Below are 18117 nucleotides of genomic sequence, written 5' to 3'. Positions count from 1 at the left end.
AGAAATGCACCAAAGAAATGTATTTCTGTGCCTAAAATAATTGAGGGATGTAACAATATAATCAAATTGATTTTTTTTGTCAGATTATTATAGTCAATTTTTAACTATCTTCTGAGTGTCTTTCTTTTTGGGTCTTAGTTCCCCCCAAAACAGAACCAAGAAAGAAGGGAGAAGGTAGCTCTCACTACCATCCAAATTCTCACTCTTAATTATCCATTTAAAGATCACAGGTTAAGATGCACTTTTAATGTTATAAAAGAACAATTCTTTTGTAATTTAAAAAAGAAATTATGTAATTGTTCATTTATTTCCAATTGTCATTAAACTGAAGACAATAAAGCATAAAATGAAATGTTAAAATACATCCATTTTTTTAAGAAAAAAAAAAAACCCTGCTTCCCCTTGAATACAAAAGTACAGTGCATGTTCATTATCAAAAGCTGTAAAAAAAAAAAAAAAAAAGCTGTAAAAAAAAAAAGGCATAAGAAAGAAAAAAATATTGTCATCCCATTACAGAAAGATAAGCAGTTTCAGTATCTTTGTGGTCTTTTTCTTTTGCATATGTTTCCCATTTTTTTAAACATTAAATATTGAAACTATGAATGCAATATTGCAAACTTTTTCAACATATCAACATCTCTGTAATTATTACACACTGTCACAAAAATTATTTTTAAAGTCCACATAGTATGTCACAGTAACAATTAAACCATTATGTAACCAATCTTACTGTTGGGTGGATTTTTTTGACTTTTCAATATTAAAATTACAGACTAATTTTGTTCAGTTCCTTTAGTCCTGCTATGAATATGCTGTAAGTCATGAAATAGGTTTAAAACAACAAACTAGAAACAAGCCCTGCCCTCAGGGATCTTTTTCTCTTTTTTTCACTGGTACAATCCCAAGTGCATATAGATATTCAAAAAATATTTGTCAAATAAAAAATCAGCAAAGAATTTCATTTTTCAGTTAACTACTTACCTCCATCTTTACCCTTTACAAAGCTTTCCCATTCTCTAAACCACTGCATACTGATACAATAAAAAGTAGCTGGAGAATCCTCCTCTTGGAATGCTCTGTTGAGCTACAAGGAAGAAAAAAATCAGTCACCTAATATCTAGAACTTATAGCAGAACAATACAACCATTCTACTTTAGCATTTGCTAAGGCCAATTCCTCCTAAAGAATGAGATGTACACTGATGCTAAGTTATCTTAGTACCACTGTAATACATATTAATGAACAAGTTAAGTCTAGGTTATGTCTCAAAACAAGCACACACAAAAGAAGAATAAGACACTGGATAAGTCGAAATGGGTCAAGGCAAGTCTTCAAAACAATAAATACTCCACGTACTTATTAACAATCAAATGTGTAAATGTTATTTAAATATACCATATCCACTGTCTACCCTTTACTTCTGTTCACTGAAGATACTGGTGGACATGTTGCTATCACAAACACAATGCTGCAATGAATAATCTTGTATATGGTGTTTCACCAGAAATATACATATATGTACAGGACAAATTCTTAATGTGGTGAGACTAAGGCCCCTAAAGATGTTCCAATTCCTCTTCTAAGGCCTAAAGAAATGGGTATGTGACTCAACGAGGCAATACTCTACCAGAAATGGAAATACTCAGGAGTGATCTAATGGTGAGAATGAAGTCACTCCAATGTCAACTTTGTTAGCTACATACCCAGGGCCAGCGTGGTTCCTGAAATTCTGGAGAACTGGTTATTCAGTTTTTCCTTTTGATAAATTTCTTTTTTGCTTAAGTTAGCCAATGTGGTTTCTACTGCTTTCGATTAAAGAAGCGCAAAGGATAGAATAACTGATACAGAAAGAAAGGTGGAGGCAAAAGAGCCTAAGGAAAATGAAGGGTATCTGAAATCTACCTCACTGGACTAATGTGGAAAGACAGTGAGACTCCTAAAAATATTTCATATGGGGCTAACTAAATGCCTAGAATACATATTATCTGAGGACAAAGACAACCAAGTTCAGATCATGTCTCTCTTATAATCAAATTTTATAAAACCCTGCCATTGTCACCAAAGATCCTCATAATAGCACAGAAGTACCTCCATGATCTGGCTCCATGATTTGACTTCATCTTCTAAGACTTTCCTCATTTATTCACTCACGGTCATACAGACCTGTTATTCCCAGAACCAAGCAGTTACCTTCCTATCTCTTAAAGCTTTTGTATGACTACCCTTTCCTTTCACACATCTAAATAGTTCCCTTGCCTCCTTCAAGTCTTTACTTAAATGTCACCTTCTCACTAAGGCCTATCTTGACCACCCTATTTAAAAATGCACCTGATACCTCTCTTTATCACTGTACTCGTCATCCCTCTTTTGTTTTTCTTTCCTTTTCCAAAGAACTCATTACCTTTTAATATATATTATTTATTTATTAAATGTAAGTTATTTGAGGGCAAGGATACTTCTGGGATACACAGTAGTTGCTTCCGTAGAACAATGAAAGGCAATGAAAAATGCTGTGGCTGTTTGATGGTTAACACAGAAATCAAAGCATGTATGTCTCAAAATAGAGAATTTAGAGTTAGGACTTTCCATGATGCACAACTTATCCCTAGAAAACTGAGATTTTTGAAATGTAATGTCAGACTGATCCTACCAGACGAATCCATTTAATTTATAGCATTACCAGGTTTGGACATTCTTAAGACTTCATCTCTGACATCAGGATATTTCCTAAGTGTCTAGGTGGGGCTTTTTAAATATTTAGTTAACTACAATCCCCCTCATCAATTTAAAGATACATGTTTTTCCCTAGCTCTGGGAAATTTCTCTACACCGGTTTCCTAAAAGTTGTGTCCCTTCCCCTCCCCTGCCATTCTCTTCTAAAATACCTATTAGGAAAACACTGGATTCTAGGTCTACCCAATATTCAAAACTTTCCATCTGTTTTCTTTGTGCTTCATTTTAGGAAATGTACTTCATTGTCATTTGCGCTCCAACAATATTTATGTTGCTTTCCAATCAACCCATCTATGGAGTTCTGTTTTGTTTTTATGGTATAATATCCTTATGTATTTCCCTGAGGATTAATTTATGTATTTTAAAGCATAATTTAAGATATTACAATTCTCTTATTAGGAGCTAAGATAATTCCTTCTTCAACTGACCTAAGTCTCCATATTTACTGCTCTATCCAAGCAGAAACCTTTACGCTTGCTGCCTTGTTCAGTGCAAAGGGCAGAATGCTGAGGCTATTATTGGTATTTGCCACTTTCAAGCTTGAAACCTGTGAGGTCATTTCCTGTGGCCTTTGGTTTGTTTCTTCAGTCTGATCCTATCTACTTTTTCAATTTTTCAGAAACTCTACCTAAGTCCTGGTCTACCAAGGGCACCTATATTCGTACTCCAGTGTTAAGCTTTATAACTAACACACTGTTTTGTTGTTAAAGGGGGAGAGGGGGGTAAATTTATAGTCTTGCAACTACCACCACAAGCCAGCTTAGAATACTTCTGACACCCCAGACTGTTCCCCTGCACCACTCTACAGTTTCTGTGGTCCCATCTCTTGCTCCTAGCCCCAGGAAACCACTGATTTACATTGTCTTCATTGTTTATTTTTCAGATGTTTCACATAAATGGAATTTGACATCACATAGCCTCTTCACATCTGTCTTCTTTCACTTGGCATAATGTTTCTGAGGTTCAACGTTGCTGCACGCATCAAGAGTCTCATCTTTTTTATTGCCAGTACTTTTCCATTACAGAGCTATCATATTTTGTTCATCTATTTGCCAGCTGATAACATTTCAATTGTTTCCAGTTTTGATCAGTTATAAGCAATACTGCTATGAACATCTGTGTGTAAGGTTTTTTTCTCATTTACCTTTTTTTTTTTAAAGTAAGCTTTATGCCCAACATGGGGCTTGAACTCATGACCCCAAGATCAAGAGTCACATGTTCTACTTACTGAGCCAGCCAGGTGCCCCCTGTGTACAGGTTTTGTAAATGTAAGTTGTCATTTCTCTGGAGTAAACACTCAGGGTTGACATTGCTGAGTCGTGTGCTAAGTGTTCACTTAACCTACGAGAAACTGCCAAACTGTCACTTGGCTTGTAACATTTTGCATTCCCACCGGCATTTTCCAGTTCCTCCACATTCTTGCTGGCACTTGATATAATTTCATAATAAGGTATCCTGGTTGTAGTTAATCTTATAGTTTATTCTTTTTTTCCCCCAAAGATTTTATTATTTGAGAGAGAGAGAGAGCATGAGCAGGAGGGAGGGGCAGAGGGAGAGGGAGAAGCAGACTCCCTGCCGAGCAGGGAGCCCGCTGCAGGCTGGATCCCAGAATGAGATCACGACCTGAGCTGAAGGAAGATGCTTAACCAAGTGAGCCACCCAGATGTCCCAATATTCTTGAGATTACAGTAAAAAAGGGAGATTGTGACTGAATTGACTGAACTAAAGATGAATGACTTCTATCTGAAAGTGCAGTGACTCAGAACTTCAGGTCTCCCAAATTTAGGAAAAACCAGCACATACCAGTACATGAGCTAGTTGCACAGTGTTGAATAGAAATGTCATACTGTTGCTACTGCTTTTGCTTACAGGTATGAGTGTGTATGGATGCTGAGCTGACAAGAGGCAGACTTTACTATATGGCCTGTAATGCATCACTTCCATTCATTCTTACACTCCCTTCTGTGAAGAGGAAAAGCCTACATTTTCCAGGATCCTGGGCCAGTAGTACTCCAGGTTAGGCACTATCATGGTATATGCAATTCATGGAAGTCACAAAAGAAAGAAACTCTTTCTTTCCTCTGGTGGCAGCTCTGGATAGGACTGAGGCATCCACAAATGGCATAAATAGGATTTTGCCACCACTTCCAAGCATCTTCCCAAGAATCCTTCACTTGGTGTCAAAAGCAGCTAACATCTTTAACAGCAACATTTTACAGCTTATGAGCACCCTCAAAATGACCCACCAGGGTCCTGAGATTAGCATCTTACCCAGTTTATTAGATTGCTGAGCATTCTCCTGAGATTTACCAGTGGCTAGAAGTAGAGATAATTTCCAGAGGTTTTGTGAAATTTTTAATTTTTTAACTTTGAAACGATCTCAAACTTACAGGAAAACTCCAATGTAACACAAATAAATTTTCTTTCCTTAGACCATTGACAGTAAGGTGCTAAACATGTTCCTTTCCTCCAAACATCTTGGTGCATATTTCATACATACAATTACCTTTTCCTACAGGACTAACACAAGTGACAAAAATCTGGAAATTAACACTGATATGAACCAGCCATTTCTCCAAGGAAGGTTGGTACTGGTACCCTTTAGTGGAGAAAGATGTTAAGAAGCCACAACCTGATGAGAGCTAGGTATGTTTAATCCTACTGGAATTACCATTGCTCCCAGGCCCTTTTAATAACAAACTTAGGGAATTAACATATGTACATCATTTGTTTCTATATGTATATACATACACACATTTGTACATATGTATATGTGTGTATCACCGTAAGTTCACAAAGGGAACTACAAGTCTAATCGAATACTAATAGCACAATCCATTTTAGTTTTCTCTCTTTCTGTAACTCTTAGCTGACAATGTACGCATTATCTGATGAATTCTACATAAGGGACCAATCCTTCAATTCTACTACCCACCATTCCCTAATCCCTACCCAACATGGGTATCCATTCTCATCTTACCTGGGCTCCAACACCCTTGACTGGGCCCACGCCACATTAAGAAGGTTTCCTTAAACCATCTGGGCTCTGAGACCCCTCTCCTCCAACCCCCACTCCCACCTCCAGCATGGCAGCCTTATCTCACTCCCAGATCTCCTGAGTCAGTAGTGGTTTTCTTGACCTTCACTGCCCAGTCTTTTCAGTAGTTGTTTAAGTCTTTCTTTGCCTATATTCCTATTATCCTCAAAATACTCAGAATGGCTTCTGTTCCCCAAACCTTAATGGATATAGTCATTAGCCATTTATTTAAGCATTCATGGAATGAACTATTTTAAACATTCAACTAAAATTTGCCTCCTCAGGTTTAAGAAACAAATAAGGCCCAAGCACAATAAACAAATTGATAACCATACTATCTTCCCATGAGTATGAAAATTCCTTTACTTTAGGCAACAGGACATACAACACAAATCCTAAATCCATGAAGAGAAGCAAGTATATGTGTATATGGGTGAATGTGTGCTACAGCCATAACATGGAACATATTGTTCATCTCTTGTCCATTTAACAACTTCTTCCCCTCTTTTACTGAAAGAACCTCAATTTTCTCTTACAAAATTACCACCCCTCCACCAATATAGTCTTAATAGGATTATCAATGCATATGCCTCTAAGGAGATCCAAACTCTACTAGGATTCTCTAATGGAAATTTGGGTCACAAATATATAGTTGGAGCTATACTACTGACAACAGCACTTTGAAGAGACTGACTTCTTGCTACCTAGATAAATGGAAATGTACTAGTCCCTTCTCCATAAAGCCTGGTTGTTTAGCAATGTACATAAAATAATAACCTAGACTGGTGATTTACTATAATTAATCAGTAATACTATGACTGTTTCCCATCTTACTCATTATCTATGGATTACTTCATTTTTGCCTTTGTGAATTAGTGCATTTATTTCATTAGTGCATACCTAAATGTTTCTTTTTAAATAATTTTTTTAAATTTTTATTTATTTATGATAGTTACACAGACAGAGAGAGAGAGGCAGAGACACAGGCAGAGGAAGAAGCAGGCTCCGTGCACCGGGAGCCCGAAGTGGGATTCGATCCCGGGTCTCCAGGATCGCGCCCTGGGCCAAAGGCAGGCGCCAAACCGCTGCGCCACCCAGGGATCCCTAAATGTTTCTTTTTTCTCAACCACTGTAATGTTTTAATTCTTCAGAGCCTTGGGCAACCAGGTGGCTCAGCGGTTTAGCACCAACTTCAGCCCAGGGCATGATCCTGGAGACGCGGGATCGAGGCCCACATCGGGCTCCCTGCATGGAGCCTGCTTCTCCCTATGCCTATGTCTCTGCCTCTCTCTCTGTGTGTCTCTCATGAATAAATAAATAAAATATTAAAAAAAAAACACACACATCAGAGCCTAACACCGTCAAATAGTTCTGAGCCCAAAGAAAAACCACGAATTTGTATATATGGATGGTCATTTGGTCAACATATACACATTTAAATAATTCTGAGTAGAACTGGCACACAATATTATATCATAGCTTCAAGTGTAGGACACAGTAATTCTGTGAATTTATACATCATTCTGTGTTCACCTCAAGTGTGGCTGCCATCTGTCTTGATCCATTACTATTACAGTATCATTGTCTATATTCCTTATGCTGTGCCTCTCATTCTTGCGACTTACTCATTCCATAACCAGAGCCTGTATCTCCTACTCCCCCACATTTAAATGATTTTTAATTTACTTGCATGTTGATCCTCTTCAAAAAGTAGATAATCTGATGTATTTTAAAGCTGTCAAAGGCTAATTCTGTTGTATTGGTAACTAATGTGATAACTGCAGAGATATAGTTTACCCTTCCTTAAAAAGATCAAATAGATTTATTTCTTAAAAAAAAAGAAAAAGAAAAAGAAAAGAAAAAACAGCAACAACAACAACAAAAAAAAACAGCAAAGAAACAGGAAAAGCCTAGTTGTTTATTAGCTCTTCCTATTGACTGTGTGACCACTTTCAGCCTATTGCTTGCAATCAAGGAATGCAAGATACTCATTTTGAGGGGTATATTTGTAAGTATAGACAGTCTCACAAAAAGTATTATATTTCACAAAAAGATGGAAGTACAGAATGCAGTCTGGGTAGATGCTTTAAGAAAAACACTAACTAAAGGAAACCTATACTTTACCATTTCAGTAAGGAGATTTCTTGCCAGTGCCAATCCATAAAACAAAATTTATTACCAACCATGAAAATAAAACCCTACAAAAGGAGAACTTAACTCACTAGAATTTGTGACCTGTTATACATCCAGAACACTTAAATCTATTACAACTCTTTCATCTAACCAGTTCCTTAATAGAGTTAACATAATAATAGTTCTGCTAATTGTAAGTTCTTTATCCTAGATCATATTTACAATTCGAAAAGCATCACTTTTACCCGAATAAAAATTTCCAATTCAGTTTTTCTTCTTTTTTCAATTTTCTCCGCCTCAATTTGGCAAGTGTGACAAATGTACAGATGGTTGACAGCTGGTCCTCCTCCATACCTAAAGCATGAAGAATTTAATAATTATGATAATGTTGAAGAAAGCTGATGTTCTAGGAAATTTGTCTCCAACTTTTAGTCAATAGCTAAATAGCTAGTAAATAATAAATCCCCACAAAAAAATCTGTCATAATTAAACTAATGTAAAAAAATCGCAGTATTATAACTTGATTTTATGTTTATCAGAGACAATGACTCAATTTATTGACTAACTTGCTTTATATTTCAACTTTCCCTTACAGCTATTTCTGCTACTAAATATGTTAGAGGCAACAACACAAAGTAAAGGAAGTAGCTTTCAAAAAGTACAGTACAACATATAAATCTTAGTTCAGTGGAGCCATAGTCATTATAAGTTTTAATCAGAAAGAGGCTTTCCCTGGCCTCTCAAGAATTCATGGAATGAATTATTTTCAATATTTAACTAAGAAAACAGTAATTATAAATGAAATTATAAATGAAATGTTTTAAAATAAAATTTAAAACTATAAAATTTCAGAGTTAAATATCACCATATGCTTTTCCAGATACAGATAACTGAAACATAAAAATTAGAATTACATTATCTAGACTAGAGCCACATTAACTACAAAGTCTTCCTCTTCAAATTTCACAATGGAAAACAGGATTTTCTACATAAGCAACATAAAGCACAAGGAACATATATAAAATGATACAATTCCTTTTTAACAAGTTTCACCAACTGGTTTTCACAATACCACATTGTCTAATTTAAAAAAACAAACCTGCTATATAGGTTATCCCAAATGTTCTGAGGCAGCATCAAAACCAGATCTTCAATATAACCAGCTTTTCGTGGAGGAACACCTAAAAAAGTTCAGATAGGTGTGTCTCAGTCTTAAACTGCCTTATACAACTTTCAAAAGTTCAACTCATTTTTAAACTAATTAATCACTGGCATTTTTAAATCATTAGTCTTAAAAATTAAGTATTAGCATTTCTGGTGATTACATTCTTTTTTTTTTTTTTTTAAGATTTTATGTATTCATTCATGAGAGACAGAGACAGGGAGAGAGAGGCAGAGACACAGGCAGAGGGAGAAGCAGGCTCCATGCAGAGAGCCCGATGTGGGACACGATCCCGGGACTCCAAGATCACAGCCTGAGCTGAAGGCAGATGCCCAACCGCTGAGCCACCCAGGCATCCCTGGTGATTACATTACTAAAAATGAACATATTTCTTGAAACAGAGAAAAATCACCTAACCAAGATCTTCAAATAACTTATGTAAATCTTTACTAAAGTTTGACTATATAGTGAGAGAAATCAAAGAAAAATAAGAGAATCTTTCCTTCATGGAGCTTGAGCTAGCAAAAGAAATAAGGCACTTATATACCTACCAATAATAAAAGGCAGTCAAGATAAATACCATTAAAAGTTCATGGGGAGATTCAGAACTGGAAGAGCCTTATTTTAGTAGTTCACGTGGGCAAACAGAGAAATTCACATACAGAAACATTTCAAGGTTTAGGTTTCTCTACTACAGGATATTCCTACTATTTATATGGTTTCACTACAAAAATAGTTCATTATAAGAATACTGAGTATTCAATCATGAAATTTAATCAAGGTGTTACACTAAGGTGTTATTTATCATGTGTACAAACATGAACATAGCTGATCACCAAAGGCTTAAGTTAAATATAGCAAATAACTCTATGAGGCTTTTTTTGTTAAATTCCAAGTATATTTTCTTACTTAGGGAAAGCACCACCTATTAATTTAGACAAACGGATAAGAATCATGGATATAGTTGGCAGCTGAATGCCTCTCAGCCAAGAAAAATAATCCATTATAGAAGTGTTCACTGTACCATAACTGGCTGTGTATATATCTGTCTTACTATGAAATTAAGAGTTAAGAGAACAGAAATAGTATCTTTGGTATTTTTGGGGCCTAGCACAGGGTTTGGAATAAGTACTCAACGAATATCTCTTCTATGAAGAGGCTACAGACTGCCTATAAATCAAAACAAAGCCAATTTCTGGAACTATAAAATTAAACACATTTAGTTAGACTGTTGTAGATGAAGAAAAGAGAAATAAGGGGAAGAGAAAAACTCTGGGCTCTTCCTAATGTGGAAGTTATTTTAACAGCAAACCCCTACCACTACTTTCCATTACAAAATTTCTTACCTCCATGAATACAGAGAAAATCATTATTTGAAATAGGGCCAGGTTCAGCAAAGGTCTTAAATTTATTTAGCCACTGTCGAGAAATATAAAACTGAAGGAGACTTGGTTCCATTATGTTCAATAAATTTGATATCCTTCGTCTCTCTTTTTGTGCCTCTTCACTGCTTTTCCTGTTAAGGACAACAATTCATTAAGCTTAATATGCATTTTACTCCATCAGACTATGTAATATTATGAATCTTATTAGGCCTGGGAACTATTTAAGAGAAATAAATGCTGTATCACTCCTTAATTACATTATATACCCCTAAAGAGCAACAGTGTATGGTAACTACTGGTATCCACCTAACTACGGGTACACAGTTAGGCACTCAAATATTTGCTAGTAAGATCTAAATAATGTTTTCTTCTTTCAGTAGCTAGTATTTAGTCTTTTACAAGATACTGAAAAATACCAAACATCCATTTGTATAGTAATACCTTCTTTATTAGCTATTTTAGGAGAAAATCTGGCACTTTACTCCTACTGCCAGCACCTAATTTATCAAAACCAATCTTTTTTCTAAAGCAAAATTTATTCCTTTGCCCTTCAACTCAATGATTTAACATTTTCCTAAGAAAAGATCATTCTGCATGCAACCTTGCACTTTACTCACAAAATAAAATGAGAGTAAAACAATTTCTAATCTTTACTTTTAAAAGTTATAACCCCGAAAGTGAGATGTTCTTCCGTATTTGTCAAACTAGCCTATCTGTGAGAATTACTTCCTTACCTATAAAAAAGAACATAAGCTTCTGCATTTTGTACAGTAGATTCTGAAACTTCAGTAACACTTTGATCATCGAATTCATACCAGAGATTATTTAAATTATTTCGGCAGTAGGCAATATAGTGTCCACCTGAATTTGAATTGAAAAAATTTAAATAATTTCAGTAACACAAAGTTAAACACAAGAATTAGAGTACTTCTTTATTTTTAAAGATTTTATTTATTTATTTATTTGGGAGAGAGGGTGGAGAGAAAGAGCACAAGCAGAGAAGGGGCAGTTTCCACTGAGTGGGGAGCCTGACAAGGGGCTAGATCTCAGGACCCTGAGATCATGACCTGAGCCAAAGTCAGATGCCCAACGGAATAAGCCACCCAGGTGCTCCAAGAATTAAAGTACTTTTTGAATCCTCAGTTCCTAGCAGAGAACTACGCTCATATTTTTTTCCAGTGTATATCCTCACCACCACTTGAAATGAAAATAAGGACAAAAATATAATTTTTTAAAAGTGCAAAAAATGTGTTAAAATCCTTATTAAATTTTATACAAAATATAATTTCTAATATTTCAACTTTGTAGCAAAATTACTCAATTTCCCAAAATTTTGTTTTTAACAACCAAAATTAAATATATCTATTTTTATATTTTTATTTTATTTAATCAAATTTTATTTAAGAAATCAATTCAGATGGTTACTTTTTTTTTTTAATCTAGACATATGTGAGACCTATATACTTACTACTTGCAGTTCCATGATGACAAATGACTGACAGAAGGTCATAGGTAACAATTTGAGCTGGACTATCTTTAGCAAGAAATGGCTGAAGATCCAGACCTTCCAGCGGAAATGAAACATGGGTACTGATTTTGGTGGAAAACATCAGTTCATGTCTGAATCTTTTAAGATGTATGCATAAAATCTAAAAGAGAATTTAAAATTCTGTTGTTTTGTATGCTAGATAAAGGAGTCTATTAAATCTAGATATTGAATTAAGTGTCAAGGTTAAACATTCCATGCAATTATTATAACCTGATTCCAGAGACATTAAAGTATAGAAATGGTAAAACCTGATTCTTCCTAAGTTCACAAATACTAGCTTTTCTAATTTTATATTTTATACCTTCAAGATCCTACAATGTCTGATTAAACTGTGTTCAACAGTTTTACAGATAAGTGTACCTAGTTGGTATGTAACCTAGTATCTTAAAAATGGATAATTCTAATAGGGTATAAACACAGACCCTGGTCAATGGAATCACTCCATTCTTCAACTATGCTAACAAGGTATTATGTTACTGTTTCCTGTTCATACAACACAAAATAAACCCAATTAATAATAAAGTCCATACCTCAGGAAATTTTTGTACTTTACAAAACTTTACTCCATTCCTTAACCTGGGGAGAAAGAGAAAAAACAAATTTAAGTAAACCCGTTTCCCATATGAATCCACAAAGGTTTTAGTTTAGTTTTTTTTTTTAAGTAGGCTCCATGCCCAGTGTGGAGCCCCACGCAGGACTTGAACTCATGACCCTGACCTCAAGATCCAGATGCTCAACCGACTTGAGCCACCCAGGCACCCCTGGTATTTTTAAGTATGTAGCAGAATCTTTTAGAAAACACAAGGACAAAAAATGCTCACTGCTAAATGATATGCTACCATTTAAAAATATATACTAATGAAACAGTGGAACCCATTACTTTAAAAAAGATATATTTAAACTAAGATATCAGTAATAAAAATTTAGGGAGTTGTTAATTATTTGATAAAAATTATTTTTTTTTAAACAAATATGCTGGGACACCTGGGTGGCTCAGCGGTTGAGCATCAGCCTTTGGCTCAGGGAGTGATCCCAGGATCCGGGATCGGATCTCACATCAGGATCCTTGCATGGAGGCTGCTTCTCCCTCTGCCTGTGTCTCTGCCTCTTTCTGTGTCTCTCATGAATAAATAAATAAAATCTTAAAAAAGAAAATGCTGTTATGGTCTGACTGTGCCTTCATAACATTCAGATATCAAGTAAAACTGGGTAAAATAAAATCTCAATTTTATAGAATTGTTTGCTCAGGTCAGTGTATTATTATTATATTTTTTAAAGATTTTATTTATGTATGAAAGACACACAGAGAGAGAGAGGCAGAGACACAAGCAGAGGGAGAAGCAGGCTCCATGTAGGGAGCCCGACATGGGACTCGATCCTGGATCTCAAGGATCAGGTCCTGGGCTAAAGGCAGTGTTAAACCACTGAGCCACCTGGGCCGCCCTGGTCAGTGTATTATAACATTTATTCTTCTCTTTTTCTTTTTTTTAGATTGTGTTGTTGTTGTTGTGTTTATGTAATCTCTATACCCAGCATGGGGCTGAATTCACAACCTCAAGGTCAAGAGTTGCATGCTCCACCAACTGAGACAGCTGAGTGCCCCTGTAACTTTTATTCTTTTTAAAAAATATATAACCTGTATTCTTTAAATTTTAGTATTATTTTTAATTGAGGTATAATTAACATGTAACACTGTATTAGTTTCAAGTGTACAATAGGATTCAGTATTTGTATACATTATAAAATGATCACTACAATAATTTTAGTTAACAATCACCACCATATATAGCCACAGATTTTTTTCTTATAATGAATGAAAACTTTTAAGATCTACCCTCTTAAAAATTTTCAAATATGAAATACAGTATTATTAACTACAGTCACTATAGTGCACATTACATCTCCATGACTTAGATTGTAACTGAAATCTGTACCTTTTTTTTTTTTTTTTTAGAAACTGTTTATTTTCTGTCAACCTTAGAAATCTGTACCTTATGACCCTCTTCACCCCTTCCGCCCTCTCCTCACTCCCACTCTGGCAAAATAACCCTTATTCTTGTATGTAGAAACACGTAACTTGAGTTCAAGGATGGTTATTTTTAATGATCAGTATTAATGTACAGTTGCAGATATATACTGTGGATTTGGGGCAGATGCAAGGTTCTTTTCCATCTTCACTATTATCTTTTTCCTAGTTAATATTGCTTTTCAAGGAAAGTTCCCCCTCCAGGCCAACTCCCTCTTCAGCTATTAGCTACAGCTCTAAGGACAAATAAATACTTCTCAATTTATTAGAGGTGTTTTTTTCTTGTACAAAATAACTTTTCATCCTCATTGACCAAACAATATACCATTCCTCTTTGTTATGAGAACCAATAGTTACAGATCAACCTTTCCTGGAGTTATTGCTAACCAGACAGATGTTTGTTATTATGAAGGTTCTAGTTATTAGGACACCATTATTTTTCTACTAGAGAGATTCAGAAAAATTTCCCAGTTCACACAAACATATCTGCCTTCAATTCTCCAGCTATTTTTCTTTTCTAACTTACCACCAAGAGGCCTTAAAAGCTTGAATTTATTATAAGACATTTAAAAGGCATCTAGCAGATGCAAAGAAATCATACCATCCTCTTCTTAACCTATTCTCCCATCATACAACAGGTAACATCAAAGTTGCTATAACCTTTCTGAATTTTATACAGAGTTGAAACTATGTACCTTTATGGTCACTTTGACTTCCTGGTCTAGTCTGTTAACACGGTAATTCAGAAGAGAACACTACCTTATATGATAGCAAAACTTATATAATGAAAATATATGTTATACACCCTAGTATATCTTTTATACCATATTTAGAAAATGTTTATGTAGAATTACAGTTATTTTATATCTCAAAATACATATATAAACTTTCACTTCTTAGATAAGCCTGTTAAATTTGTCTAACTTTTACCTAAAATTTGCTTTATACGACGACCTATTTTTACTAGGGACAAAGTTTACTAGCCTTCATTTTTTTAAATAAGGTGCAAAATTAGCTTCACATACCCAATTCAAACGACCGAGAAAAATACCATTTATGATACAAAATACATGATTCAAAACATGGTCAATGACACTTACTTTTTGCATTTTTCACAACTGTACATATTGTCACCTGGAAATAGAACAGATCCAGTCATTCCTCTCAAGTAAAAGTAAGTTATTTTCTTTTGGTTCTGCAATTCTTGGGGTTTGCCACATGCTGATTTTGCAGCACAGTAATACAAGGCTCACATTTTTAGTTTCTGCTCAAGAGTCAGCTCGTGATGTTTACCTTGCCTAAAATATCCTCACCTCTTTCTCTTTTCAGTCTTGAAGGCCTATCTCAAATTCCATCCTTTTTTTTTTTTTTTTTTAAAGATTTTATTTATTTATTCATGATAGAGAGAGAGAGAGAGAGGCAGAGATACAGGCAGAGAGAGATGCAGGCTCCATGCCGGGAGCCCGATGCGTGACTCGATCCTGGGTCTCCAGGATCACACCCTGGGCCAAAGGCAGGTGCCAAACCGCTGAGCCACCCAGGGATCCCCTCAAATTCCATCCTTTGCATTTATTCACTCAACAAACTTTACTGACTGTTATATATCCTAGCAAGATGATGAACACACAAAAACACTGGCATATCTTAAATATTATGGAGGAATGCGGAGTACTCCACATATACAACTCTTTTATAAGGGTCGAATTTTCCCTTCTTTGAATCCCAGAGCAGTTTTAAGGCACCTCACTTACCATATTGTCTTATACTCCAGAAATCTGTATAAACTATTTCAGGATATGATTTATGTTCCTTACGTTACCATGGGAGATCGGTAACTATGCTGTTACAGGCAGGTACTGGGTAAGCCACCTTAAACCTTAGCTTTTATAAATACGTCTTCTATTTAGTCCCACTAGTATTTTAGATCACTCACAAGAATTTAGCCATAGATGAAAACTGTTTCATATTTCTTACCTTTTAGTTCATCTCTGGCGAAGAAGGCAGCAAGACAATCTTGCAAGGTTACTATTGGACCCCAAAACCAGCTAGGAACACATGAGACAACAAACCTGAAACATTATTGACAGAAAAAAAAAAAAGCAAGTGTTCTGCCAGTAGAGCAGAAACAGCAGTTTTAACAATTGATTAATACAAAGAAAATGCATACGTACCTCTTCACATATTCCATGAAAAAAGCTATCCACCCTTGGGGAGCATATGCTTCGCCACATGATCCTGCTTTGACTATAGAAGTTGGGTGACTGGATGAATGCAGCTTAGCAAGGTCTTCCTTGCCAGGAATCGGCAAGGACAGATCTTGAAAGGTCTCGAGGGTTACAGATACCTAAAATTGTTTCATATTTAAAGTGGAATGAAAATACTTCAACACGAACATTTATGAGAACAAATCTTAGACTGTGCAAAGCAATTCATAGGCAAAAAATGAAAAACTCATTAACATAGTAATGGCAACAGCAAAAGCACTTGCTCTGTACCAGGTGCTGTTCTAAATTTAATCTTTGCAGAAGCCTTATGAGGTGACTACCAACATCCCCATCAGTCAAGGACACTGTGGCATAGAGAAATATATCCAGACACTATAGACTCAGTATCAGACACTTAAGCACCACTACTGTATTTATTTTTGGAAATGATCTCTCATGATAGTTTTTAAAATTTTTTCAAAAAAGATGTAAAACCTATCATGTAATTTTTAAATAGCTGAAAACATTTTTGGATGATTCCATTTAAATATTTGGTACCCAAAGAGTGTACATGAAAGTGATCCTATTGAAAGCCCTGAGATTCGACTTAAGAACCAAATACAATAACTGAAAACTTGTTTTTGATTGAAAACTTGTTTTTGAGGGTTTTTTTGAGAGAAGTCATTGTATATTCCTTAATTCTGAGATTAAGAGATATGATAAAAGAACTCATGTTTTAATTTATGCTCATGTATATGAATCTGACATTACCTTCATTATCTGAGCACTAATCTTAACATAAGAAAATATTTATAAGCCATACCACCAAATGTAGAAGATACATTCACAGCCTTATGGCTGTGAATAGCAACAGTTTCCCAGCATATTAATTTTGCCAGCCTTGGGAGAATATGCATGTGTTACCACTTACTGTTGCTGAGCAACACATCACCTTTATATCTGACCAGAGATGAAGAACTGAGTTATTTCTTGCTGTAGATGCATGCCTGTCTAATGACAGGCCAAGATCCATCCTTTCAAAATGATATTGCCTATTGCTTCCAAAAAAACAAATTTTACTCCTAGAATTAATTTATACTAATGTAAACACAAGAAATACATGTATAACCATCAGCAGCAAGGAGAAAAAATTAAACTTTTCATTCCATTTGTCAGGTTTTGTTGTTTTAAAAGATTATTTGACAGAAATTCCCTATGTATTATAATTCCCTCATACTCACCCTGTCACAAGTCAGACACTGCACTGAACTAATAATTGTTCCATCAAAAATGTCTGAAATAACACTTCGGTATTTCTTATGCTGCTTTTTTCTCTTTGGAGATGATGCAGATTGAGCTAGGATTGAAAAACAAGTGTAAAACATTTTTTTAAAATATCAAGGTAGTTCCTTTAGCATTTTTCTCTGGAATCCTTAACAATATAATTTACTATGCTAATGAAAATTTGTCCAAGTACCATTCCAGAGAATTACTTAAAAAAAAAAAATCCCTAAGAGAAACCAAGATGAAATAGGTGTGTTCAGTCTTGTTAGCTTGACTTGAATCTGATTAATTTTGCTTTTACTTGTTTTTGCATCCAAGTAAGGCTTTATTTGAAGAAAGGATTCTATAATTAAGTTTTGAGAGTTTTTTATATATTCTAGATATAAATCCCTTGTCAGATATGCGATTTACAAGTATTTTCTCCCAATCTTGTCTTTTCAATCTCTTAATAGGATCTTTGCCAAAGAAATTAATTTTCTCTTTTAAGAATACTGCTTTTACCATCTTTAAAAAACTTCCTAACACAAGGTCAGCAACACATTTCCTCCTTCCTATGTTTTCTTCCTAAGACTTTTAGAGTTTTACATTTTATAATACTGGAATT

General features: G+C 35.1%; 1 protein-coding gene across 6 annotated transcripts in view; it reads right to left on the bottom strand.

Annotated features, from left to right (window-relative positions):
* Window positions 1–18117, bottom strand: part of USP33 (ubiquitin specific peptidase 33) — a 53744-nt gene that overhangs the window by 1682 nt on the left and 33945 nt on the right. For 3 of the 6 annotated variants that reach the window (XM_072754829.1, XM_026004739.2, XM_026004738.2), the window contains exons 12-22: window positions 17471–17586; window positions 16197–16369; window positions 16000–16070; window positions 15126–15159; window positions 12530–12575; window positions 11919–12099; window positions 11185–11311; window positions 10412–10581; window positions 9003–9084; window positions 8149–8257; window positions 982–1084 (exon numbers count right to left, since the gene is read on the bottom strand). In XM_072754829.1, coding sequence (XP_072610930.1) covers window positions 982–1084; window positions 8149–8257; window positions 9003–9084; window positions 10412–10581; window positions 11185–11311; window positions 11919–12099; window positions 12530–12575; window positions 15126–15159; window positions 16000–16070; window positions 16197–16369; window positions 17471–17586 — 1212 coding nt within the window. Of the gene's footprint in view, window positions 1–981; window positions 1085–8148; window positions 8258–9002; window positions 9085–10411; window positions 10582–11184; window positions 11312–11918; window positions 12100–12529; window positions 12576–15125; window positions 15160–15999; window positions 16095–16196; window positions 16370–17470; window positions 17587–18117 lie in introns of all 6 variants that reach the window. The other 3 variants (XM_072754828.1, XM_072754827.1, XM_026004737.2) reach the window with 1 other exon arrangement.

Source organism: Vulpes vulpes, chromosome 3, assembly GCF_048418805.1.
Source record: "Vulpes vulpes isolate BD-2025 chromosome 3, VulVul3, whole genome shotgun sequence".
NCBI lineage: Eukaryota > Metazoa > Chordata > Mammalia > Carnivora > Canidae > Vulpes > Vulpes vulpes.
Note: the sequence above shows the minus strand (reverse complement) of the source record. Positions and strands in the feature narration are given on the sequence as shown.